The sequence below is a fragment of the Sycon ciliatum genome, chromosome 5 (assembly GCF_964019385.1).
Source record: "Sycon ciliatum chromosome 5, ocSycCili1.1, whole genome shotgun sequence".
NCBI lineage: Eukaryota > Metazoa > Porifera > Calcarea > Leucosolenida > Sycettidae > Sycon > Sycon ciliatum.
In genome coordinates this window covers 23929580-23954443 of record NC_088647.1, presented here as the reverse complement: position 1 = coordinate 23954443, position 24864 = coordinate 23929580, and the positions used below count along the sequence as shown (strand labels likewise).

Sequence of the window (24864 nt, the reverse complement as noted above, 5' to 3'; positions counted from 1 at the left end):
TGTCCAGAGCTGAAACGTCGGCTAGGCTAGCGCGCGCTGGCGCCTACATGTACATGTAGCTATCGCCTGGCAACCACACTCCACAGCATGCTAGTGCAGTAGAGGGGACGGCTCGATACCGGGACGTTTTGACAGCCAAATTTGTATAGACCCAAACCGATCATCAGCGTTGATTTTTCACTCGAAATATGTTTGTGGAAGGAAACTGGCATGTTGAAGTTTGCTCTGGGGCCAGAGTCAATCGAACTGAGCCACTCCTTTGTGTTGACCCATTGCCTCCAAGTTGCCCAATTTTTCGCTTCAAAAAAGTTCAAATCAGAGGTGGCTCCAAACCGGACACGTTTTAGAGTGCACGTCAAATTCACTCTGGGGCTGAAATTAGGTAATTGCTATCGCTCCACGACGGCCAGTACAGAGTAACAATAAGCCTTGTGTGTGCTTCCATTAGTTTTGATTGGTATGCGGTGCTTTATTGGCGAGAGGCGAGCCGCTGTTTACCTGCGACAAGAAGTTGATTTTTCGAAAGTCGTAAAACTCAAGTCGCAGTGCGAAGCAACACGTCAAAAACTCACCTGCTTGATATGGCGCTTCTGGTCATCGCAGAGCGATGAAATTTTGGCTCGGAGTATAACACATCGTAGTCTCACTGTGACATAATGTTTTCTAATCAAAATACCAAGAGAGAAAGTGAATATTGAGTCCGTTCCGGTTTGCAACCGGTGTCCTATTTGAAACCGTCCCCTCTGCATGTACCGGTACCCGTCTAGTGTTTGCCGGTGCACATGCTACAGAGTACAGGTGTAGCCAAAGAAATCCGGCTTGTGTGCTGATTTGAAGCAGCACCCAGGGCCGGCTCATGCGGCCACTGCAGCCCCTCGGATATGGATGGGCTTTCGGACAGTGTAGTACTACTACTAGTAGTAAATGGATATTTTTGGCACTGCTTTTCGCGGGGGTCGGATTTCTTTGGCCACGACTGATTGTAGGGTACTACTACTGGCACTTTGCGTCCACGGTTCAGTGTCACCTGGTTAGGTCACATGAATGCGTGCTTTCCTCTTTTCCAGTCATATTCTCCTCCGCCTTGTATTAAGTTGTAATATTGGCCTTGCGTGCATGCAGGGAGTGAACGGCGGCAGTTGCAGCTCAGCCGTCTTGCAAAGCTGTTCGCCATTGCTGGCCCGAGGAATAGCGTCCGGCGTGATTGCGCCTCTTAGTTGGACGCTGTGCGCTGCTTGGTGTGCTCCTGTATCATGGCCTCAGAGAAAAAGTTCCAGTTCGTCGAGGCAGACTCCGATAACGCATCGGGCATCGACGATGACGACGAAGATGCCAAACTCGTCGCCGAGACCGTTGAAGAGCCCACGGTGTCTTTGTGCGGCCACCAGTTCAGCAGTTTGTCTGTTCTGATCATTGGCGGCGTGCTGTTCGCCGCTTTAGTAACGCTCGGCCTGTTGATCAGCATAGCGCTCGGTCTGAATGATTCCATGACGCCGACACTCTACTTGCGCGGAGCCGTGGCGAGCGACTCCGGCGCGTGCAGCGAGGTGGGCTTCTCGGTGCTGAAGGGGAATGGATCGGCAGTGGACAGTGCCATTGCGACGCTCGTGTGCCTGGGCGTGGTACGGCTGCAGTCGGCCGGTATAGGCGGGTAAGAACTAGGACGAGGACAGACGTAAACATTGACCATGAGCGCAAAGCATAATAATTATTTATTACACAAGTTTGCAATGGAACAAGTCTATCTTGTTGCTGTAACTCCGAGTGTCATGGCATTTCGGCCAGTCTTCAAACAGCAATAATTGTTACCGGTATGTACATATTCACGGTGGAAATCCCCTCGATGGGTTCAATAACATTATTTAATACAATGTCATACTATTATTATTGAAATCTACTCAGCATGACTGCTATGCATATATCGCAGACCAGTGGTCTGTCGAGTTCCGCATAGAAAAAATACTGGTATGAGAAAATCATAATCAGATTGTACTACATGTAGCGAGGTCAGGCGAAAATTAAATTTTGGAAAACCCTATCGAATTGGGTATCCACGGAAAGCTCAGAGCTTCAGGAGTTCAAATCTAAAATTTGGGGTGAGTTAGAGCAGGTAGATGGGAGTTATGGGTGTTGAAAGAAGCCCGACTACGTGATTTTTTGTCGCGACGAATGTACGTGTGGGAGCTCGAAAAGTGGCACCCGGCACTCGGGTCCCAAGACGGCTCAGATGTGCATGATGTAATCTCGAGTGTCACGTGCGTGTACTTTGTTATGCTAGCGCCACCGAGCGCTGCTCGCAGAGTGCAGTGTACTTGATCTGAGCCGTACATAACAAGCACTCGAGCCGAAAACTTTCTGAAGAGAAAATGTTTGTTCCTTTGCAGAGAAGGGAAATGTCTAATTGTCTTCAAGGATCGCCAGTACTGTTTGATGTGAACCACTGATGGTAAGGTCTTTGGGATCCAATGACGAGTTGGTAGCAACGGGAGCGGTAGCTGCTGTTGATGGATAATGTAGGAGGAAGCGCTTTCTCAAATGTCTGCAAACGATCAGGAATTTGAAAACATAATTGTGCTGAGAACGTATTGTTTGTTCTGGAGTAGTAGAAAGACTTTGTTAGAGACATGGCCTGTGTGAAAGTGAATGTTCCTCACTTTCTCTCTCACACAGGCTATGTTTGGCTGACAACTACGGTGTTGCCTTCATTGAGTAACACTGACAGCGTTGGAAGTTTGGAAATAGTTTCCATTTCTGAAATGATACATACAATTGGACAAAACTTTGCAAAAAAGGCATAGCCTTTCGAAACAGTACCTGGGACTGAAGTAGCCATCTCCTTGCCTTCATCACCAACAACTTGGACAAGCTTCTGAATAGATACAAAATGCTGCACACCAGACGCAAGCGAAGTTTAATCGGATTGATGGCGATTCGCTTGCTTCTGTTGCCTTTTAGATTGGTGCACATGCCTTCCCAAAGCAATCCTCCGCCGCCGCTGGACAGTGACACCAGTCGGGAGCCATAACGTCGGTGCGCCTCTTGTTACGCCAATGAAACTTGGTAGTCCGAAGGATTAGGGGGCGCTGAACACGATGTCGCAACAACCTAAGGCGTAACAAGAGGCGCAAGGATCGAAACCCGCCCTCGAATATTGGCAAAAAGCGAGAGACAGCGTGTCGACAGAGAAACGTCTGGACGCCGCGCGAACGGGTGGAGGCATTGCTCCATAGCCTAACCAAAGGACTAAAAACTTGAAATCGCCCAAAAAGAGCAAGGAGACTGCACAAGCGAAGATCAAGCGCAGGTCAGTTTTGTATGCCTCCCGTAAATCTCGAAAACTCGGGTAAAACCTATGTGCCATTACATCATCGATTTTCAATGGGCCAAGCGCGACAAGCGAAGTCCTTGAACTGGTCACGTGTTTGACCTCGCTACTACATGTACTGTACTCAGTTTCAACCAGGGGAGGGGAGGGGGGGGGGGTAGTAAAACACCAGGGGGTGACACGAGCAAACACAAACACTTTGACGATTGCCTCAGACCCGTGTTCACTCGGCGGGTGACATTGGGGCAAGATGGTCACCAAAACCGGTAATTTGTATAATATGCAGGTACGCGTGCGGATCAGGATTCTCTCGATCAGTGACTAGTAAAATCCCAAGAGAGTCCTGCTACAGCCTCCTAATACTAGTCATTCATATGTGCTGCTTCAAACTTAGCAGAAGTACGGTTGTCCCTAACGTGGGCATGCAACTAGTTGTTGGAGGCAACAGTGCAGTGAATAGGGCTTGAAAGTGATGACGTCAAAAACGGCCAGGGAGTAGTTAGTTGACATCAGATTTATATTTTGGATCCACTAAGGTGTGACTTTGCTATTGCCTCAGTATGTGGGTGCATAGCAACCCACTCATGTCGTATGCAGGGGTGACTTTTACTTCGCCACCAGTTGTAACCCCGCCCCCAGTAGCCAAATCAGTCAGTTTCCCTGGCTACATCACTTTGCTGTGAGTAAGACGGCTTGAAATGTGCTTGGATCCATACCAAAACTGGATCCAAGTGGATCCAATTTTTGAATTTTTGAAATTGTTGCTATGCTGTGACGTAGCACTTTCAAGCCCTATAGCGAATGGCTTGCAAAGTCTGTTTCTCACCACTCCGTGAGGACACTGACTCGTGCTGCTACCAGGCCTTTTCACGAGCTGTTTGTCGCCGGCTGGAAACGGAGCGGCACTGTTCGTTTCACAGGGGCATACCTGGTCACCCTTTTTTGGGGGGGGGGGGGTGCATGGCCGCATATGTTTAGGATGGCTGGTGCATGTCATTCCTGGTCATTATGTGCATGCTGAACCTACATGCAGGTCGACATTTTTAGGGGATGCACGTGCCCCCCCCCCCCCCCCTGCCCCATGCGGGCTACACGGCTGGATTGTATCCCTAGTGCCTAGTGGTGATGTTTAGGGCTGCCAGAGCAAACATTTCAGTCGCGTTCTCAAGCTCAACTAAGTAACCATGGGGTCCCCCGGAACACAGTGTGTTGAGTAGGGGGTGGTGGTCTTGCAGAATTACAAAAGTGGGGCTCCTGATTGAGGTTGTGAATTGGTCAATTGTCAAGTACTTCGGTCGGAAGCGCAAGCTCCACGTAGGAGCGGCCAACATCGCAAACCATGTACTCCGTTTAGCCATGAGTGTACTGTTAATTATATTGGTTACTTCAAGTACTTGTATGTCGTATAGCCATGCAATGATCAAGAAGGTTAGGCCGAGGTAAGCAACACACCTCTTGTAGCCTCACGTGCAACTACTAACAGGGGCAATGTCGGAAGGTACTTTAGTGCGGCACGGTCTGCCATCTGAAGTACAATTTACTCGTGGAGGAGAGGTGGCTGAGCTCATGAGCCGAACATTTTGGAAATTTAAAGCCCTAATGACGGAGTATGTCATAGATGCACGGGGTACCTGGGGCAAATAGTGGTACGGTCAATACCGTAGTGACCGTACCATGTCCGACTCCCCTGCATGACTAACCAATGTATTTACTGTTTGTTGCTGTGACCGTTCTCATGTTTGTGTTGACAGCGGTGGAACAATGCTGATACGCAACGCAAGCGGTCACGTCACCTCCATTGACTACCGGGAGATGGCGCCGGGATCGGCAAGCAGGGACATGTTCAACGCAGATTCAAGCAAAGCACAGCTGGTATGTGATCTGTGATCTGTGTGTGTGTGTGTGTGTGTGTGTGTGTGTGTGTGTGTGTGTGTGTGTGTGTGTGTGTATGTGTATGTGTGTGTGTGTGTGTGTGTGTGTGTGTGTGTGTGTGTGTGTATGTGTATGTGGTGTGTGTGTGTGTGTGTGTGTGTGTGTGTGTGTGTGTGTGTGTGTGTGTGTGTATGTGGTGTGTGTGTGTAGAAAAAAATGGAAAAATTAAAATAGGGATTCACTGGCCAGAAAAAGTCACTTCAATCAGCTGTGTGGTGTATACCAGGCTAAAAATAGTGGCGGTCAATTCATCAGCCTTGCAAGCCGGTGAATGGTGTAATCCCAGCACAAGTTGCTATGTCTAACATAGCTGTTCGCTATCATCGCTTCCACGATGGGCAAGTCTGAGGTGTGTGTGTGTGTGTGTGTGTGTGTGTGTGTGTGTGTGTGTGTGTGTGTGTGTGCGTGTGTGTGTATCACAGCCCGGCATTTTATGTCCTGGGTAAGCGGTCATGACTTCTCCTGCAGTGTTCTCTTACATTTCTCTTTATCTGTCGGTCTCTCCTCCTCCCACCCTCCCCACCCCTTGCAAATAACGACCCTTGATCGGGTACGAGAAAAGTGTCGTTATTGGCAAATGTTTTAAAGGATTGGGAGAACTTCAAAATTCCCCGGCTAATCCTCATTCGCTAATAATTGTCGCTATTTATTTGTGAGGCCGAAAAAAAGACATTGGCCCTGAAGATTGTGGTGTCATTTTGCGAGTTGGGTTCATAACCAAGGTTGTTGTTCTAAAGACCACCCGCCTCGGGTACCATTCCTGCTTCAATTTTCCCTGTGACCTGTGTGAAAAGACCACCTGTGTAGAAAGACCACCTGCCAATAAAGATCACCTGCCAATGAAGACCAATAAAGACCAGCTTTCCGTGCACCTTGACGGAGGGGAAGAGGAGAGGCACTAAGCGTAGGCTTCACGGTTACTGTTTGGATAAGTGTTTCAATGGATGCCTTCATGGTCTGCCTCTGTTTCTGTTGTGCTGCCCAGGGCGGTTTGTCTGTGGCGGTGCCAGGCCAAATGAAAGGATTAAGCCTTGCCCACGAGATGTTTGGAAAGTAGGTACTGGGAAAATTGAGATTCATGTGCAGTGGAATCCTTTCAGATTCACACTATCGAAATCTAGACAAAAAGACTTCCAATTATTAATTATCATATTCTGTCTGTTCTAGGAGAGCTCTGTGCCAGACCTTTGCAGCCTAGAGAGCGTGTGTGGGCAGGCGTGTGTTTACCGCCATTTTGCCAGGTGTGTCTTTACCACCATATTTATCAACCATAAGTACAGCTGCAGTGGTGTCTTCAAAATCATTCTCCCGAGTCAAGCTCCGTGTGAAGACATCCAAGAAGAAGATTGCCTGATGAGTCCAGCGGGGACGAAACGTACGTCGCAATCGAGCTATGTCGTTGCTGTGTCATCTGCTATGTGTCATGCACTACTTGATGTACCAGCCTGCTATGCCGGATACCGCCAACCATGCATCGACCAGGCGCCAGGCGCGAACTGATGGTGGTGGTGGTGAGAAGGAGAGCTCTGTGCCAGACCTTTGCAGCCTAGAGAGCGTGTGTGGGCAGGCGTGTGTTTACCGCCATTTTGCCAGGTGTGTCTTTACCACCATATTTATCAACCATAAGTACAGCTGCAGTGGTGTCTTCAAAATCATTCTCCCGAGTCAAGCTCCGTGTGAAGACATCCAAGAAGAAGATTGCCTGATGAGTCCAGCGGGGACGAAACGTACGTCGCAATCGAGCTATGTCGTTGCTGTGTCATCTGCTATGTGTCATGCACTACTTGATGTACCAGCCTGCTATGCCGGATACCGCCAACCATGCATCGACCAGGCGCCAGGCGCGAACTGATGGTGGTGGTGGTGAGAAGGAGAGCTCTGTGCCAGACCTTTGCAGCCTAGAGAGCGTGTGTGGGCAGGCGTGTGTTTACCGCCATTTTGCCAGGTGTGTCTTTACCACCATATTTATCAACCATAAGTACAGCTGCAGTGGTGTCTTCAAAATCATTCTCCCGAGTCAAGCTCCGTGTGAAGACATCCAAGAAGAAGATTGCCTGATGAGTCCAGCGGGGACGAAACGTACGTCGCAATCGAGCTATGTCGTTGCTGTGTCATCTGCTATGTGTCATGCACTACTTGATGTACCAGCCTGCTATGCCGGATACCGCCAACCATGCATCGACCAGGCGCCAGGCGCGAACTGATGGTGGTGGTGGTGAGAAGGAGAGCTCTGTGCCAGACCTTTGCAGCCTAGAGAGCGTGTGTGGGCAGGCGTGTGTTTACCGCCATTTTGCCAGGTGTGTCTTTACCACCATATTTATCAACCATAAGTACAGCTGCAGTGGTGTCTTCAAAATCATTCTCCCGAGTCAAGCTCCGTGTGAAGACATCCAAGAAGAAGATTGCCTGATGAGTCCAGCGGGGACGAAACGTACGTCGCAATCGAGCTATGTCGTTGCTGTGTCATCTGCTATGTGTCATGCACTACTTGATGTACCAGCCTGCTATGCCGGATACCGCCAACCATGCATCGACCAGGCGCCAGGCGCGAACTGATGGTGGTGGTGGTGAGAAGGAGAGCTCTGTGCCAGACCTTTGCAGCCTAGAGAGCGTGTGTGGGCAGGCGTGTGTTTACCGCCATTTTGCCAGGTGTGTCTTTACCACCATATTTATCAACCATAAGTACAGCTGCAGTGGTGTCTTCAAAATCATTCTCCCGAGTCAAGCTCCGTGTGAAGACATCCAAGAAGAAGATTGCCTGATGAGTCCAGCGGGGACGAAACGTACGTCGCAATCGAGCTATGTCGTTGCTGTGTCATCTGCTATGTGTCATGCACTACTTGATGTACCAGCCTGCTATGCCGGATACCGCCAACCATGCATCGACCAGGCGCCAGGCGCGAACTGATGGTGGTGGTGGTGAGAAGGAGAGCTCTGTGCCAGACCTTTGCAGCCTAGAGAGCGTGTGTGGGCAGGCGTGTGTTTACCGCCATTTTGCCAGGTGTGTCTTTACCACCATATTTATCAACCTGTCTGTTCTAGTAAAATAAAATAAGACTTTCATCCATGTGCAGAAGAAACAAACTGATAATTATAGGGTGAGTCCTGCATGCATCACTATTCTGATAATCTGGCTTTCCGTCTAACTATTATAAGCCTCAATGCCCGATTCCGTCCCACACATGTGTTTTATAGTTCTGTGGTACATGTATTGCGCCGACAAGTCTCTCCAACTATCTTCTCTGCTGTTGTGACATCGCAGAACATCGTGGTCCTCGTTGATACAGCCGTCAGTGGTGCTGGCCCGCAATGGATTTCCACTGGAAAAGCCGACCCGTAAGCACTACAAGGGATATCTGCCGCGTTGCTAATCTGCCTGGTTGACTGTGTGGCTGCTCTTATGGTTTTACTGCAGGGGGGGGGGGGGGGATCCAGAGATACAGAGACACGGGGGGGGGGGGGGGGGGGGGGGTCCAGTTTAGCCAAAACTGAATAGCTGATACAGACGTGCATGCATATGGTTTCCAGTAGTATATTTGCAAAGTTTAGGGGGTTCCGCGGACCCCGGACCCCCCCCCCCCCCCCCCCCACACACACACATCCCCTGGATCCGCTCCTGGACAGGTACCTATGGTCAAACGTCTTTCTCGTAGAAACCATCCTGTTGTCACACAGTGTTGTGTTGCTGCGCTGAGATGTTTTGTGGTGCTCTGCCACGGTTGGTGTCACTATTGCCTGGGTGTCTTGTACAGGCGATTGGGCAATACAGAAGGAGCAGCAGCTCAAGCAGTCCAACCCCAGCCTTCACAGCCTACTGTTCACAGCCGATGGCGTTCCTCTTCCCGTAAGCATGCACTCATGCACCCTATTAATATGCAATGACTGGAAAATGGGTGAGGTTCTTATCAATGTATTTTGTTGTTCGATTTTTCCCCTGGATGTGTGAATGGTACAAGCACTGTTTCTAATCGTTTGAAAAGTTGCATGAAATGCGTATGCGGGGAAAGGAAAGGAATTGCGGCAACAACAGCAGTAGCGGAAGTAGCAAAGGCAGGAAACAGGGCAAACTTGACTCTTTTCTGCACTCCGTCAACCAAGGGCACCAGGCATTGATTGCCAAGGTCTGACGAGTGTGTGCGTGCGTGCGTGTGTGTGTGTGTGTGCGCGCGCGCGCGTGTGTGTGTGTGTGAGAGAGAGAGAGAGAGAGAGAGAGAGAGAGAGAGAGAGAGAGAGAGAGAGAGAGAGAGAGAGAGAGAAAGAAAGAAAGAGAGGATGAGGTGAATCAATTTGAAGACTGTGGAGTGACAATATGGGGGCAGGGGACTTTCACTTCAAGAATGGTTTGTATTGACAGGCCACTGAACAAGAAAGGCACCAGGCTAGTTGTAACTCTTGAGTTTCATGAAATGCAAACATCAGCCAACATACAGAATATTGGCAGGCCATTGCAAGCAGTGCGGCATCGCAGGTCCCCACTGGCTACTATCACGAAATTTCACGACAGCTCTGCACTAAAACTAGCCTCACTTGAAGCAGACAACATCAAAATGGCAAACGGTTTGCTGAAGGATGTTTTTTGTACATGCCACATACATAGGCACATGCTTCTAGTTGTCATAGCAGCCAAGTGGGCTCTCAAGTGAGCTCAAGCTAGAACGCGTGGGCGCAAACCCTAAGGAATAGTCTGCTTGGCTATGGCTAAGTGTACGTACGATTTCACGTGGAATGCTCCTCTTCTGTCCAGGTTGGTGCTGTTATCCGGCGACCTCAACTAGCCAATCTACTTCAGTCGGTGGCTGACAGTGGCAGTGGCGACATCATCTACAACGGCTCCAGCATCAGCCAGCGGATTGTGGATGCAGTAAGTTGCATGCATAATATGCACACCATAAGACCAGGGAAACCGACTTGTTTCTTCATGGCCAGCAATCGAGGACATCTGAGAGTTGTAATTTTTGTACTCCTCCGAGGTGTGATTTTTGGCGTGCTGGGCCCAGCACAAGGAAGCCATCTGCAAAAAAACTGCAGAAAATGGTTGTTGTTTGATCCTTTGGTGTAATCTTTGTTTCTAGTCGAAGCTAGTTGCTGTTTGGAGCAGAAACGCTGAAATTGACTATTTTCTGCATGTACTCATACATGTACTCGTGTACTCAGGCATGCAGTCTCACTCGTATTTTAGCTCTTTTTCTGGAATGGATGCTGCTCTGCGCCCCTTGGTGAACATTTCCTGCGCTCGTGGAGCAGCTGAAAAAGACCACTGGTATGTCTGGTTCCTGGTTTGAAAGTGGAGAGTCGACTTTTGTGCCTTGAAAAAGGAGTAGAGAGCGATAGAGGTACGTCTGTTGCTTATTTTTGAGTGCTCCTCGTACATTTTTGATCGTGATAGAAATTCTCAGACCAAAGTCAGACCAAAGTCAGCGCGATGATGGCCGTACAGTTTTCTTGTGGATTTTTTAGTTGTTTCATCTCGTATCTATGTCAGTATCGTGATGGTGAAGTGGAGAGGGTGATTTTCTTCCTCTAGGCTTCGTTCGGCCGACTTTGCTTCGTCCTCGTTGAAAAGTGATCCTGAAAAAAAGGTCGATTCGAAAAATTATGTTGATTTTGAATGTACGTGATGACATGCGATTGCTGGCTATGTGTAGCTGCTGGCTTCTTGCTGTGTGTGTGGCCCGTGCCATACCGTTAATTTAAGCAGAATGGTAGCCAGGAACGATGCCCCAGAGATCGTTAGATGCTTGGCTTCCCAACCAAGCCATGTTAGTGGTGCTCACTTTGCACTGGAGTAAGATTTCAACCAATTGGTCTCGTCTCTGCAATTGTGCATGCATTAATGTAACAGTAATGAGATGTGGTCATGGTCCCGCGTTTTGACAGAGATTGCCACACAGGGGCCCATGCCATGGTGAATGTTCACGTGACATTGGGCGTGTGCGTGTATGGCGTGTCATCCTCTCACGATCTCTTAGGTCCGTGCAGCCGGCGGCAGTATGACCCTGCAGGACCTGGCGGCGTACCGAGCTGTGCTGCGCCCTCCACTCTCTGCCACCATACGTAAGTAACTAATTACGAATGCAGCACAACACCTGATGGTAATCACACGCTCTACTTGAAACTCGGATGCTGAGCCAATAGTACATTTTTTTTAGAAAGGGAAAGGACATAAGGCTGTTGGTTGGCGCTTCGGAGATGTGTTGGAGCTAGGTGTCAGGTCGTCGAATGTCTCAGTACTCGGTCAGTTTTGTGCCTAGTTGTTGCACTTTTCTGACTGTGTATAGCATCTAGTGACAGTGGTGGACAGGTACTCTTAACTTGTACCCATATGTCCTTTTCCTTTTTACACACGCTATTGCTGTTCATTGTAGTCCGTGCCGCCGTATTTAGTGCTCTTCTATGATCTCTGTCCTGCATGTAACTGTTAATAAGAGCTTTCCTCATTTGCTTTCTTGCTAGCTGTCTGTGTTTTGTATATCTTTAAACACTGAATTGTATTTGTTGGCAGTCCCCGTGGTAAGCTAGTACTAACTACACTCATGCCTCGTTTATCCGGGCAGTCCGGGACCGGGCACTGCTCGTGACTTTGAAATGTCCGCAACTCCGTATCACACACATGTTGACGGAGAAAGGTCATAGATATGGTATACAGTCAACTTCGCTAATAACGACTGCGGATATAACGACAATTCGCGAATAACGACCGAATTTCCATGCCCAGAGCAAAGTCCCATCTAACTGTATACATTTAACTTCGGATATAACGACTATCTGAATAACGACAATTCGCGTATAGCGACATGCTTTTAGTGCCCCGAGGTCATTATTCACTGCTTGAATAACGACTTTCTGGGCTTTTGACAGCTATTTCAAGTACCTGTCAGTCAAGTACAATGTACCTATCATGCAGAAGTACCGGAACCTATGGTGATGTATATTATTATAGGCACACATGCACATGCAAGAAAATGCAGCCAAGGGGGCCGGGGGGGGAGGGGCTTTTTCTTCCTTTTTTATGTTGGCTTCAAAATTGTTGGATTTACCAGCACACCTATATGTATACAATGTACATGTAGTTGTACATGATTATACAGTAATCATAATACATTTACATCATCGTACATGTACATGTCTCTGGTCCTGTAGATGGCCCAAAAAGGCATATTTTTCAATTGATTTCCCTTGCATATCGAATTTTTAGTTCATTTCAACTGCAATATGAAAATAGAGTACACATTGACATAGAGCAAGAAAAGAGCTTGATTTTGATATGCATGTCATACTATACAAAATATGGGTTCACATACATTCAAATGGGACTTCGGTTATAAGGACACTTCGCGAATAAGGACACTTTTCTGATGCCCCGCCGAATGTCGTTATTGGCGAAGTTGACTGTATGACGTCAATATTTGCACAAAAGTGACAAAAGAGTAGTAATATTTCCACTGAAACTCGTCCAAAGGGTGCCTGGTAGACCGAAGTGCCCGTAACTTCGGGGTCCGGATAACCGAGGCACGAGTGTCGATGACACTGAGGTTTGTGATTTGCGTTGTGTGTGTCTGCCGGTGACGGCAGGGTCCAATCTGCTGCACACCAGCCCACCACCGTCCAGCGGTGCCACACTGCTATCGGCGATGCAGATCCTCCGCGGCTTTGGCCCGCTGTCCGACTCCACACTCTCCTTTCACAGAATGATCGAGGTAAGACGCGACCGCATGTCGCCATTGATACTGTTTCTCATCTTCAAAACTACTGTCTTCCACTAGTATAAGCCTCACCCAGATTTTTGTCACAAAATACAGACATCTACCCCGGTTATCACGGTCAATTCGACAACCGTAGTATAAGCCACATTGACTTTTTGGGTGAATTTCTGGTGTTTAAAGCGTGGCTTATACTCCAGTAAATACGGTATTAAGTGCAGTTCTTGAAAACTCGTGAGATCTTGCCTTGTATTTGTGTGATCGCCTGCTGAACTCAGCTGTGTAGACTCTCACTTCCCGATAGAGTTGATGACTCGTGTGCAGACATGCTCGATGCGATCTGAACTCGTGTACACGCCGGCACTCGGAACCAGACCGCAGTGCACGGTCCAGTGTTTGCACGTCTGAGGCTGCATCACGCCCGAAGGCTGGCGTATTCACTGTACGGCCAGAATTCATTGACCAATGGTGACTGCTCTGTATTACTTCCTCCGCTAAGCAAAACTTCGTTGCGTTTTTTTTGTGTTCTTGTCATGATCTTTCTGTCCGCATTAGACAAACATATCAGTGATCTATCCCCTAAATAGGGTAGCCGCTGTGTCGTCCTTTGCTTTGACAGGCTTTTCAACTTCCAAAAAGCGTGGAGTCCTTTAAAAAATCGGCGAAGCATAACCGTTTCTTGACAGGATGTCACCAGAACACAACCCAGGCGCATGACACCGAAGCCGCGTGGCTTGAAGTACCCAGAGTTCATGCAGAAGCTGGCCAGCCACTGCGATACCAGCACGATGCTCGTCCGCACATAGCCAAAATAAATCAATGCACGTGTGTTTGTGGCGCAGGGGAAAGCAAAAGGGTTCGACATTCAGGTTGTTGTTCAGCCTGCGCAAAGTCCCCATCTCAACGTCAACGACTTGGCGTTCTTCCACAGCCTGAAGACAGACGTGTCACTCGTGGAAAAGGAGACCAGAAAGGAACTTCTCCAAGCAGCTGAGGCTGTGGAAACGTGCTGGCACGCGTACCCCGCTGCCAGGATGAGGAGCGTTTGGTTGTGTCCGTATGGCTCTTTCCATGGCATTCTGGAGAGGTCAGAGCGGCAGAGACAACAATTACCAGCGCAGCCGTGGAGGTCGTCAAGCTCACAAATCAAGCGAAGAATTTGGCGATCTCCACGATCAAATCGTGTCTCGGCAACTTGTAAAAGATGCAGGACAAAAGCTGGCAGCGCTGGAAGCGAAAATCAGCAAGGATGCCGACTCGATGTCATCAAGGAGTGAGTCGTCATCAAATTCAGACGAAGAATGAAGCTGGACTGCTTTGAAACGAGCTGTGTGACATCTGTAAATAACTATCTCTCATATGCTGCTTTGTTTTCCACTTTGCGAAGTGTTTTGGTAGCCATAGAATGCTTTGGACTGAACTGTAAAAACGCAACGAAGTTTTGCTTAGCGGAGGAAGTATCTTCTAGGCTCAAAAAACTTTATTGAAAAAATCCATGATTAACTTGTAATCCGGAAAGATGAATAGACAAATCCAATGTCAACGCATGCTTACAGGATTATTTACCGCTGGGTATTCTTCTGCTTGCTCGATATAGGCCATCAAGTTTGCGTTTGTCCGTCGCTCGGAAATAGCTGACCCCGACTTGGAATCATCAGTGGCAGCTGCTGTTGCCACAATGATCAGGTATGGAGAATGGACCGATTGGTGATTGGTGCTTGTTTGTGGAGGCCTTAGTTCCGCCTCTGTGACTGTTTGTGGATGTAGTACTGCGCTGAACTCTGAAGGTATCAAAACTGAACGGACTCCTGGACTCTGTATAAGGGATTTTGGACAAATGGACTCTAGATAGGGTGCTGGACATCATATAGTGCATGGACTTTATACTGAGTTCTACATATATGTGTTTCAAAGCTGACTACAACTTCACTAGCAAACCCACAGCAGACCAGCAGAACACCAGTCGTGAATTTGCCAGATTTTGATCTCCGAGTGAAGTGCGTGTTTGACTGATTCTCACCAGATCTGTTTTCTGCAATGTATTTTAATTCCTTCTTCTTTCCTGCGTAAAAATTATGTACATGATAAGATCACTGTGCTATGTGTGTGTGTGTGTGTCTTTGTGTGTGTGTGTGTGTCTGTGTGTGTGTGTGTCTTTGTGTGTGTGTGTGTACCTGCGTGCATGTAGCCAAGAGGAAGGGGATCGACTGCGCGCAATGATCCGCGACAACTCCACGCAGCCACTGTCCTACTACGGCGCCTCGTCGGCGACCACCACCGCCCCGGGTACTGTGCAGGTGTCGGTGCAGCGAGGTGAACAGGAGGCAGTGTCAGTAACCGAGTACGTATACCATAGGCATGGTGTGGTAGCTAATACACAGCTTGGCCCGTGTGTGTGTGTGTGTGTGTGTGCAGAACATTGGTCTTTATACTGGCATTCACTGAAAGGAACAGCGGAGATGAAACTCAAGATGTTGGTCCTCCCTGCAGATTGGCGATTAGGTACCGATTATGATACAAACAACGGGGATGCGAGGTCTCCTTCGGAAAAGAGGAGTGTGTGCGGGGAGGGGGGCAGTGATAGTGGTGGTGGTGTTGATCGATGGGAAGGGGGTGGGGGAGAGCTTTAATCTTCCCCACGGTGTGCATGCCAACTGCTGTACAGTGACATAGCAGTGTTCCACTGTGCTTAGGGCCTTGCTCTTTCATTCACTTGCAATGATCCGCTTTATCTCGTGCTGACTCTGTGCCATTGCAGATCGATTGGAAGTCCGTTTGGATCTCTTCTGAGCACTGTGGACGGAATTGTACTGAACAACGCCATGAATGATTTCTCAATCCCCAACACGGTCGACTTGCATGGCTTTCCACCAGCAGAGGTAGGGCACTGAGTGCGTGCGATTGACAAGCGTAATGTGTGCATGTTTCTGGTGTGCGGTCACGGTGAATCCACCTACATAATCTAGAGGTCTGCAAGGTACAACTTACAGCCTGTTTGGGCGCATTCCTGCCACTCGAGTTGAACTCGAGTTGAACCTTGGTGTGAAAGTTGTTGCCTGCTGGCGTGGTGATCAGGTGACTGGTGTACATAGGAGCACGTGACTGTTCAACCATGTTCGATTGGGAATAAGGGCCGAACGCTCCATCGCAGCATTCTCGGACCAAAACCAGTCGACTCAGCGTCCAAAAGACTACAACACATGGGCCAATCGCGTTCATCCGTGCTTTTATAAGAACGAAATTGCGCATTTCGTGACGTTTTGGATACAAATCCCTGTCTAGTAGTAGGGATTTCAGTCACGTGACTTTTTGGCCCGAAAGAGCCTTCATGCAGCTGCATTGATTTGGGGATCTGCGCATGGCACAATTTTTGCGGAGGCGTTCAACTGTCACTGGATGGTGCAGTGACGCTTGGAGACAAAATCGAACGGGTTTACATGAGAGTAGAGGTTTTGAGCTTTCATTTGGTACCAATCTCGGTGAAATGGCGTAAAAAAGACTGGATTCGTGCGTCTTTCAATGATTTCAAAGTCGATTTTCGATTTGATGCAAGCATTGCACACACTCGCAACATCGATAATCGGATTCTGCACCCTCGATTTAGTTTAGATCAGTTCCTTGTATCTTGCTGACGAGTCGCGGTTGTTCGCGAAATTTAGTAGAACGCCATGGCGTGCGAGAAAGACGAGTCTTGGATTGGCCCTCTGTGCAAGAAGCTGTCTCTGACGCGTAAACAGTTGCAATGCGCTCCGTCTTGACTCGCCATCAGGGCGGGTAGCAGTGGATAGTCCTGGCCAGCTGACGAACAGCCTCGTTCTTGAACATCTGTCGTGGACTACAAACACGCAAATAAATTTGCAGTCGCTGATTTTGCTGTTGTCAGCAGTGGATGGCAAGGAAATAGACAAAGTGAACGCGAAAGCAGTTGGGACGAAAGTCAAGCGGGTGAGAGACCGACAGAAGAAGCTGCTGAAGGACAAAGCCGAGGACGCCATCAGCGAACTGCTTTGTCAGCCGTTCGTTCTGCCTGAACTGGATATCATCCCAGCACATAATGTCGGTACTGAATCGTGTGACATTCAAAAAGAAAATGCGAGTAAATTTGAAAAAAATTCTGTTGAAAGCCTGTCAAAGAAAATCATTGATCTGGAAGAAGAATTAGCAAGAAAAAGGGAAACTGCAGAAATCTGTTGTGTGTTCCACGAACCGAACCTGACACATCTCAGAGCCGAACCTGACACATCGGCCTTTAGCATTGACTCTCCTCCTCTCCTCTGGTTGCTTTAAACGTTCTCAGCTAAAACGAGATGTCAACCGGCATGTGGCTCGCCAGCATTGACTCTCTTACCCTGACTCTGGCTCCCTGTCACAAGGGAGTGACGTGGCCCTATGGGGCAGTCATGCTATAGTAGTAGTATATGTGTGTGTGTGTATGTGTGTGTGCGCGCGCGCGCGCGCACACACGTGTGCGTGTGGGTGGGTGTTGGCGCACGGACTGGTGGTGGGTGCGCGTGTTCATGGATGAACAGGTCTATATGTATGCTTGAAATGGTGTGTGAGAGTGCTGTTGTTGCTGCTGCTGAGCCTCTGTCTCTCCTTCTGGCATGTGAATATTGCAATGTCGCGTATTAATTGTGAGGCCAGTCGCAACCACTTTTGCTGAGCGCGTCACTTGTAGATACATGTATGCTATATATTTACTTCGGCCGGGAAGCTCATTGTCCTGTTTCTTGTTCAAACATTAATTGGTACATGTATGCTATGCCATATCAGTATGTACATTTATCCAACAGGTGAATTTTGATACAATGAGCAGCAGTTTCATAGATTCTAAGCCTGTTGCTAAGGTCGTTGCTATGGACGCCATTGTTGTTATTTCTGTTCAGTTTTTGAAAATTCAAAAAAATATTCAGTGATTTTATACCGGTGGGCTCCACCAATCATGCTGTCCAAGTTTGGTGCGAATTGGAGCACTTTGGGCTGTTGCTAGGGTGTTGCTATGGCCTTCTTGAAACCCGTTTTGTGCCGTGCTTCCCATCCTAATTGTATACTTGCCGATGAAGGGTACCCACCCGTATTCAAATGATCATAACTCTGGTTTCCCTTGGCCGATTGCTCTGATTTTTTTGCTGGTTGATAATCACATCCATATCTTTCATTGGAGCCATAACTGCAGTATGCACTGTTGACAACAAAAAACCGCCTGAAATCCCTACTAGTAGGGTGCAGTCACCCAGTTTCGGTGGAAGTGCGCGAGTTCGATTGGGAATACAGGAGAAGGGAGCGTTTTGGACCAAGACCATTCGACTTAGCACCCCGAAGACTACAACTGGTGAAGAATTGATTTTAGGCTTAACTTTCCCTTTTATCCAGAGTGCCAATTCATCAGCAGAAAACTTAACTTAGAGAAAGGAATGGAACATATGGATACGAGTTAAGAGTAACTGTCCACCATTGTAACTAGATACTATAATTATACAGCCAGAAAGTGCAACAACTAGGCACAAAACTGACAGAGTACTCAGACATCCGACGACCTACCACCTAGCTTTAACATATCTCCGAAACGCAACCAACAGTTGTCCAACCTGGTAGGTTCTAGGTTAAGGAGAGACCAAAGAGGGGAAGGTAAGAAGAGTGGTGGACAGTTACTCTTAACTCGTAACCTTTCTCTACATTTTATTATTGGCTCAACAGCCGGGTTTAAGAAAACTTCACACGCATACTTTTCAACTGTTGGCATGCACGCTTGCCAGCAGAAAATTTGTTTATTGAAGTCAGATGAACGACATTGTGTTTTGGTCCAATGCCGCCAGGTTAACTTCATCAAGCCGCACAAGCGACCGCTATCATCAATGTCGCCAGTTATTGCTGCAAATACGCAACTGGTAATGTAACCATGTGCATTTCACAATAGATTCCGGTGGGCTCTTGGTGCTTGTTTCAATATGGACTGGGGCTGAGAAGTCCATTTCAGTAGGAACAATATTGTCGTGGGTGGGTGTATATGCTGGTGCTGTTAAGGGATTTGTGGCACGCATGCACAGCCAGTGCACTGAACTACCAGCCTCTCCAGGCAATCTGAGTGTCCTGCAGCAATGGCGCAGTCTGCAACGAAGCTATTTGTCCTGCTTTCCGCAATATATGAGATTTCGCCGAGGTCTCATCTCTGCATGCACTGCTAACTTGGAGCTGAATAACAATCCACCGAAGTTGTGCATGATGTCGTGAGAGTGTATCACTTGTGGTAGTACGTGCATCACTTGTGGAAGTATTGGCAAGCAGTTCACCTTGGCGACGGCTATGTCCCGACTGCGTTTCACCGTCTTGTTGTGTTTGCAGAATGATACGATTGCCGTTCGTGCGGTAGTGGGTGCCGGTGGTGGGCCCTCCATACCGTCCACTGTATTGCAAGGTATGTACTGTGCACTGTGAGTGTATTGCAAGGTATGTACTGTGCACTGGGAGCACACTTCCCCCTTTGATCGTTTAGTCAGTCAGCTTATGCACCGGAATGAGGAATTTCTGCCGAGTTCTTGGTCTCTTTCTTTTCGAAGACCCCACCCCCACGCGTGCGTGCGCGCGCACACACACACACACACACTTCCATTTCCACTTTCACGTGCCCATCGCTGACGCGATGATAGTGAACATTGACTGAACAAGCTATGTTAGACATAGCAACTTGTGCTGGCATTACCCCCCCCCCCCCCCCACACACACACACACAACGCCCACACTGAAGTATCAAAGACTCATTTTCTGCCACGTATGTGTGTGTTCTGCAGTTCTTATTGACTTGCTGGACAAAGGAAAGGATGTATCTACTGCAGTCAAGGCAAAGCGTCTCTATCAACGCTTGACACCAGATCTGGTAGCTATTGAAGGTTGGTGCGATTTGTGTTGCATTCCTCTTTGGATGTGTGCTGTGCATAGAGCAATCCCTCAAACCCAGCCAGCCAGATCATGGAATAAATGTGGGTTTTTTTTTTAGATAGTATCCCTAGTGGGAAATTCTGGCAGAAGTAGTAGCGGACATTGTGGTGTGCATGTGTAGCATGTACCAAAGGAAGCATGAATTTTGAAGTCTGAAGGTAATATTGAACGACCGCTGCTGGGATGACAGCTGCACCATAGCTCAGTGGCTAGAGCATCGCTGGCCTCAAGCGAAGGCAGGGACTAATTTACTTCAAAAAAATTGCATAGCAATAATTGCTACACACCTCGATGTTTGCATAGCAACGCAACAATTTTGCATAGCAGTTTTTTTCCGTCGACAATGCAGTCTTCAGTGCACTTCCACTTATACCGTCAACAAACGCCATGCTGCCTCAAACGACGAAGCGAGGACGCCTTCTCCCTGCACATCTTGCAAAATATCTTGGTCACAGCTCCACCACTCGACTCTGCGCGAATCCATTCTTTTTTGGGATCAAATTCAGCAATCCACTTGTCCAAAGTACCTTGCTTCACAGACATGCCGGCAGTGAAGAGGCTTCATCAATAAGGCTAGCAGAATTTTACAAAGATAAGTCCTGAACGGTCGAGACGCCTACTGCTAGTGCAGCAACGCGGTCTAAATCTCAAAAGCAGGTGAAGTACTTGTCGACACTCACCTCGTGCTTCCTGGGCTGCACTTCAAGTAAAATAATAATTAGTTAGTTAGTTTCCAAGTGCACGTGCATGCGGTGCGCGTGCGGAGATAGTGTGACATATGCATATATGGCCATGCCCATGGTCCCACGGCCCGCGCGCGTGCGTAGACCATGTAGACCTATGCATTATATATGGTGTAAAATCTACCTGCACATGCAGTGCAGCTAGTGCAGGCCGGCTGGACAACCACACACACACAGTCTAATCTAGTCACAGTGCATGGCGCGCCATCTCGTGGCGCCAAACCAGCCACACACACTGACACTGTAAAGCTACACATGTGCATGCGCTACGCGTGCACTACAAGTACAAGTCTATGTCCAGGGCCATACTTAGCTGTATGTTGTGTCGCAGTTTACCGCGACTCACTACGAACTTCGAATCGCAGACACTGTGTTTTGCGTCGCAAATTGCGATGCGATACCGGTTAAATTAGTCCCTGGAAGGTCCCTGGTTCGAGTCCTGGTGGTGACAGGCAACGTTTTTCAGACTTCTTCCCAGGCTTTAAAACTCCTCAACTGATATGAAGCATTGATTTGGCATAACCTCTAGTGTCCCCGTCACTTCTTGTGAATGCGGCAGAGGGATTCTCAGAGGAGGCCATCGCTGGACTGCGTAGCCTTGGACACTCGATCCTGGTCACCAACCGCTCCATCGGCCATTCATCTGCCGTGTACCAAGACAATAGTGACCCCCGGCGCATCTATGCAGCATCTGACCCGCGGGACAGCGGGAAGGCCAGCTACGGAGCACTGTTCAAGCTAAAGAAGAAGTAGGTGCCGTGCAGTCGGCGGGGCTAGTTGCTTCTGCAGTCAGAGAATTGCGTGCTTCCAAACGGCAACATGACCTCCCCGACTTGCTACTCTATCTAGTGTATTTATGCAGATCGATTTGCGTATATTAGGATTGTTCCGTCCACAGGTTGGACTGTTGGCAATCACTGCAGCCCTTGGCCGCCCGCTTGCTATTCAAGTACACCGTCATAATATTATTGATTATATTATTATGACTTTTGATACCGGTATTTATACTAATTACCATTGTCGACGTCGCAATCGCTGGCGCTTGCAGCAGCCTTGCTAGCAGAGCTTGCAAGAACGATGTCGATGATGTGTTGCTCTTCTTCCACAGACTCATTGCATTCCTTATTGTACATGTTATACTCAAGTCCATTGAGACTTGCGCACTGGTTGAGACTAGCAAATTAGTAGAAATCATCGCCGGAATGCAGCAGTAGATGTATTTACACCGTGCCTCTTCCTTACCCGACCAACTAGAGTCACTACGACTACTGGCATACACCACACGTTACATGATTATCATCATGCCGGGCAATGCTAGACAGCACACCCACTGTCCTGGATAGAACACAGACCGACTTGCAGCTCATCATGGTTGTGGTTGTGTTTATGGCGTGTTGCTGCTGTTGTACTGCTACTACAACTACTTGTACATGTATGTGTGGGTTCGCGTGCGGGCGTGCCATGTATGCTGGCACATCATGCTTGGCCTGGTGTCAGGCGCAGGGGCATATTCCAGTCTTCGTTGTTGAATGAAGAAACAACAGGGCAACATACCGGTAGTGCAACACACCGACTTTGAAACAAGGCACTATACACACGGTATTTCCCCGATTTATAGTCCTTCTGGATTATAAGTCACCCCCCCCCCCCCCCCCTTCTTCACTGAGTTTCTGCCGAATCGTTCCAGTCATTATACAGTACTTGTGCACAGAAAAACACGCACACACACATACACACACACACATACACACACACACACACACACACACATACACACACACATGCACACACACATGCACATACACACACACATACACACACACATGCACACACACACATGCACACACACACACATGCACACACACATACACCCCCCCCCCACACACACACACACATGCACACACACACACACTGTGACACACACACACGCGCGTGCATACACACTGTGACACAAACAAACGAGCGGGCAAAAGCGTGCTTCTGATATTCGGGAACATAGCCGTGTGCATGTGGCAGATGACTGTACTACTGTAGTGTAGTGCTGTACCAGTAGTGCAGTAGTGTGTGCCTTGGTGGTATGATCATGTAGATATTATTATAATTATGTCCTGACTCATGATCAACACATGCCACCTTGTCCTCGAAAAGTAAGTAAGTAATTAGTTAGTTCAGTGAGTACACCGCATGCAGGTGTGATCATCCTGGCCTGGTTGGTTTGTTTCAGGGAGTTGTACAGCCCCCTGGTTTGTTCTCTGGTCACTATTGAGTCCCAGCTCTCACACTCACAGTCTCAGCCACGCACTGCACTGCTGACCAGATGGCCTATTATTATGACTGTATAGGCAGAAAAGTACACTGCTGGCAACTGAAATCCGACCCCCTCAGTGGTGCGCTCACATCGCAAAGAATGTGAACCCACCGCTCAGGGGGTCGGATTTGCCAGCACTGTAGTGTGTAAAAGAGTACTGCAGCTGTATGTCGTTACGAATAAGGCTGCATTGTTGTTGTCCGGCCTGTTATGTAGACTGATTGCAGCGGTACAGCTGTGCTTAGCCGTAGCTGTCAGTGTCACCTTGTGCTGTGGTCAGATCCTCTCTTTCAGTTTCCGAGGTTCACGCGTGCACGGAGAATCGAAACGCAAACTCGGCAAAGCGACACATGGTGCGCTCAGATATCCGACACACCGGTAACTAATTACTCTCTTATGCTAGAACTTCATATCAAGAGTCCATAATGCACTCTTGTTCATAGCTTGTGATTGTTCTTTTTGCACATGTGATCTACGCTGACTACGGACACTGATGAAAGTCACTGAAAGTGAAAGGCTTTATCCGAAATCAACTGACGCGACAGTGGTACGAGCGCGAGCATGGTGAACAGCGCCGCGCCATCGAGTCTTCTCGTCTGCTATGTCACCATGACTTTGTAATACTAATGCCTGTAATCATTGTGTAATGCCAGTATTACTATTAGCAGTAATGCCTAATGGTGGTCCTTGTACTACTGTTGTGGACATGGAAATCCGGTCGCACATCTAGCGTCCTCAGGGCGCTGGCCATGCAGCCGTGGGAAGCGGTACACACATGCATTCATGCGCTGCAGCGCGCTGGTCCCATCGGATCAACAACATGATTGTGATTTGTGCACTGCGCACAGCGTTCTGTACGTGAGGGCGCCGGCCCAGGTCAATCGACTGGATTTCCATGTCCACTACAGACTACAGTCTACTAGTGCTCGTACTAGTACAGCCTACAGCCTTACAGGCACTGGAATGTAGTTGATCTACACACCATGTCCATGGCATTGTACATGTAGTCTACCATTATGGCCATGCCATGCTAGATTGTCCGCACACGCGTGCACGCACCTGTACTGTGTATCGCGTAGCTTTGCGGTGGTACGTGGTACGATCACTTGCAAGTGGCGTGTAAATGATTGTCAGATTGAAATGCAGTGTACTGTAGTACATATGGCCATATGGGGCCTGAGAGCCCGAAACTCGCCCAGCCTTTATCGTGGGTGTACACAGTCTGGCTAGCGAACTAACTTGTTCCTTGTGACTTTTGAGAATCGCTCGTACTCTCGTAACAGTTAGATCTACTGGATGTGCTATCGCGCATGCGCAGTGTCGGCTTAGACCTTGGCTTGGGCTTGGCTCCTGTTGCGATCCCGAGCCAACTCGGCGATCCCGAGCCAGCTCGGCGATCCCGAGCTAGCTCGGGATCGAGCTCGGGATCGCTGTCGAGTGTCGGGTCTTCAACTGGGCCTAGGAAACATAAAAGACAAGGATATAAGAATGAAAATCCTTCACTCGATCCAGCGCCAGCGGATACGACCCCAAGGCCCAAGCTAGACTACCCTGACGCATTACTTATTAGCGCTAGCCTAGTTGCTGGGATATACCACGTGCGCTGGTGTGGCCTAGTAGTACTTGGGAGGAGCGAAGCTGAACAGTGAACTGTATTCTAGCGTTAGCACCACGCAAGGCTGGACGGCGGCAGGAGATCTTCATTCGTCTCTGAGCTTCGACAGTGCTGCACCTCGTTCTTCTCTAGCTGGGCACTGCTCCACCGATATACTCCTGCAAATTTGTAGCATCTTCCCCGCGGCCTAACAGACAGCTTGTAGGGCGGAAGAACACACGTCGAGCCTCCCATCGCCGCTCCAACTTCCAAGCGGTTCTCCTCGCTCCACTTCTCTGAGCGTTTCGTGTTGGCCTCCGTGCAAC

At 48.6% G+C, this 24864-nt stretch overlaps 1 protein-coding gene across 1 annotated transcript; it reads left to right on the top strand.

Moving 5' to 3' along the window:
• Positions 1 to 1084: 1084 nt before the first annotated feature.
• Positions 1085 to 22023, top strand: LOC135818111 (glutathione hydrolase 1 proenzyme-like). The gene is made up of 15 exons (XM_065331436.1): positions 1085 to 1651; positions 5077 to 5197; positions 6243 to 6310; positions 8520 to 8593; positions 9010 to 9101; positions 10002 to 10118; positions 11227 to 11311; positions 12830 to 12954; positions 14555 to 14643; positions 15146 to 15298; positions 15716 to 15836; positions 18774 to 18845; positions 19300 to 19372; positions 19746 to 19844; positions 21196 to 22023. Exons 1-15 carry the CDS (start codon positions 1254 to 1256, stop codon positions 21387 to 21389), a joined length of 1881 nt encoding a protein of 626 aa, XP_065187508.1. The 5' UTR covers positions 1085 to 1253; the 3' UTR covers positions 21390 to 22023.
• Positions 22024 to 24864: the final 2841 nt, after the last annotated feature.

Excerpts from the sequence above, each read along its gene's own strand:
- LOC135818111 (XM_065331436.1), top strand. The coding sequence starts at position 1,254 with ATGGCCTCAGAGAAAAAGTTCCAGTTCGTCGAGGCAGACTCCGATAAC. Across the intron at positions 5,198-6,242 it reads ATTCAAGCAAAGCACAGCTG|GGCGGTTTGTCTGTGGCGGT; the intron begins GTATGTGATCTG and ends TGTGCTGCCCAG. Across the intron at positions 15,299-15,715 it reads GAGGCAGTGTCAGTAACCGA|ATCGATTGGAAGTCCGTTTG; the intron begins GTACGTATACCA and ends GTGCCATTGCAG.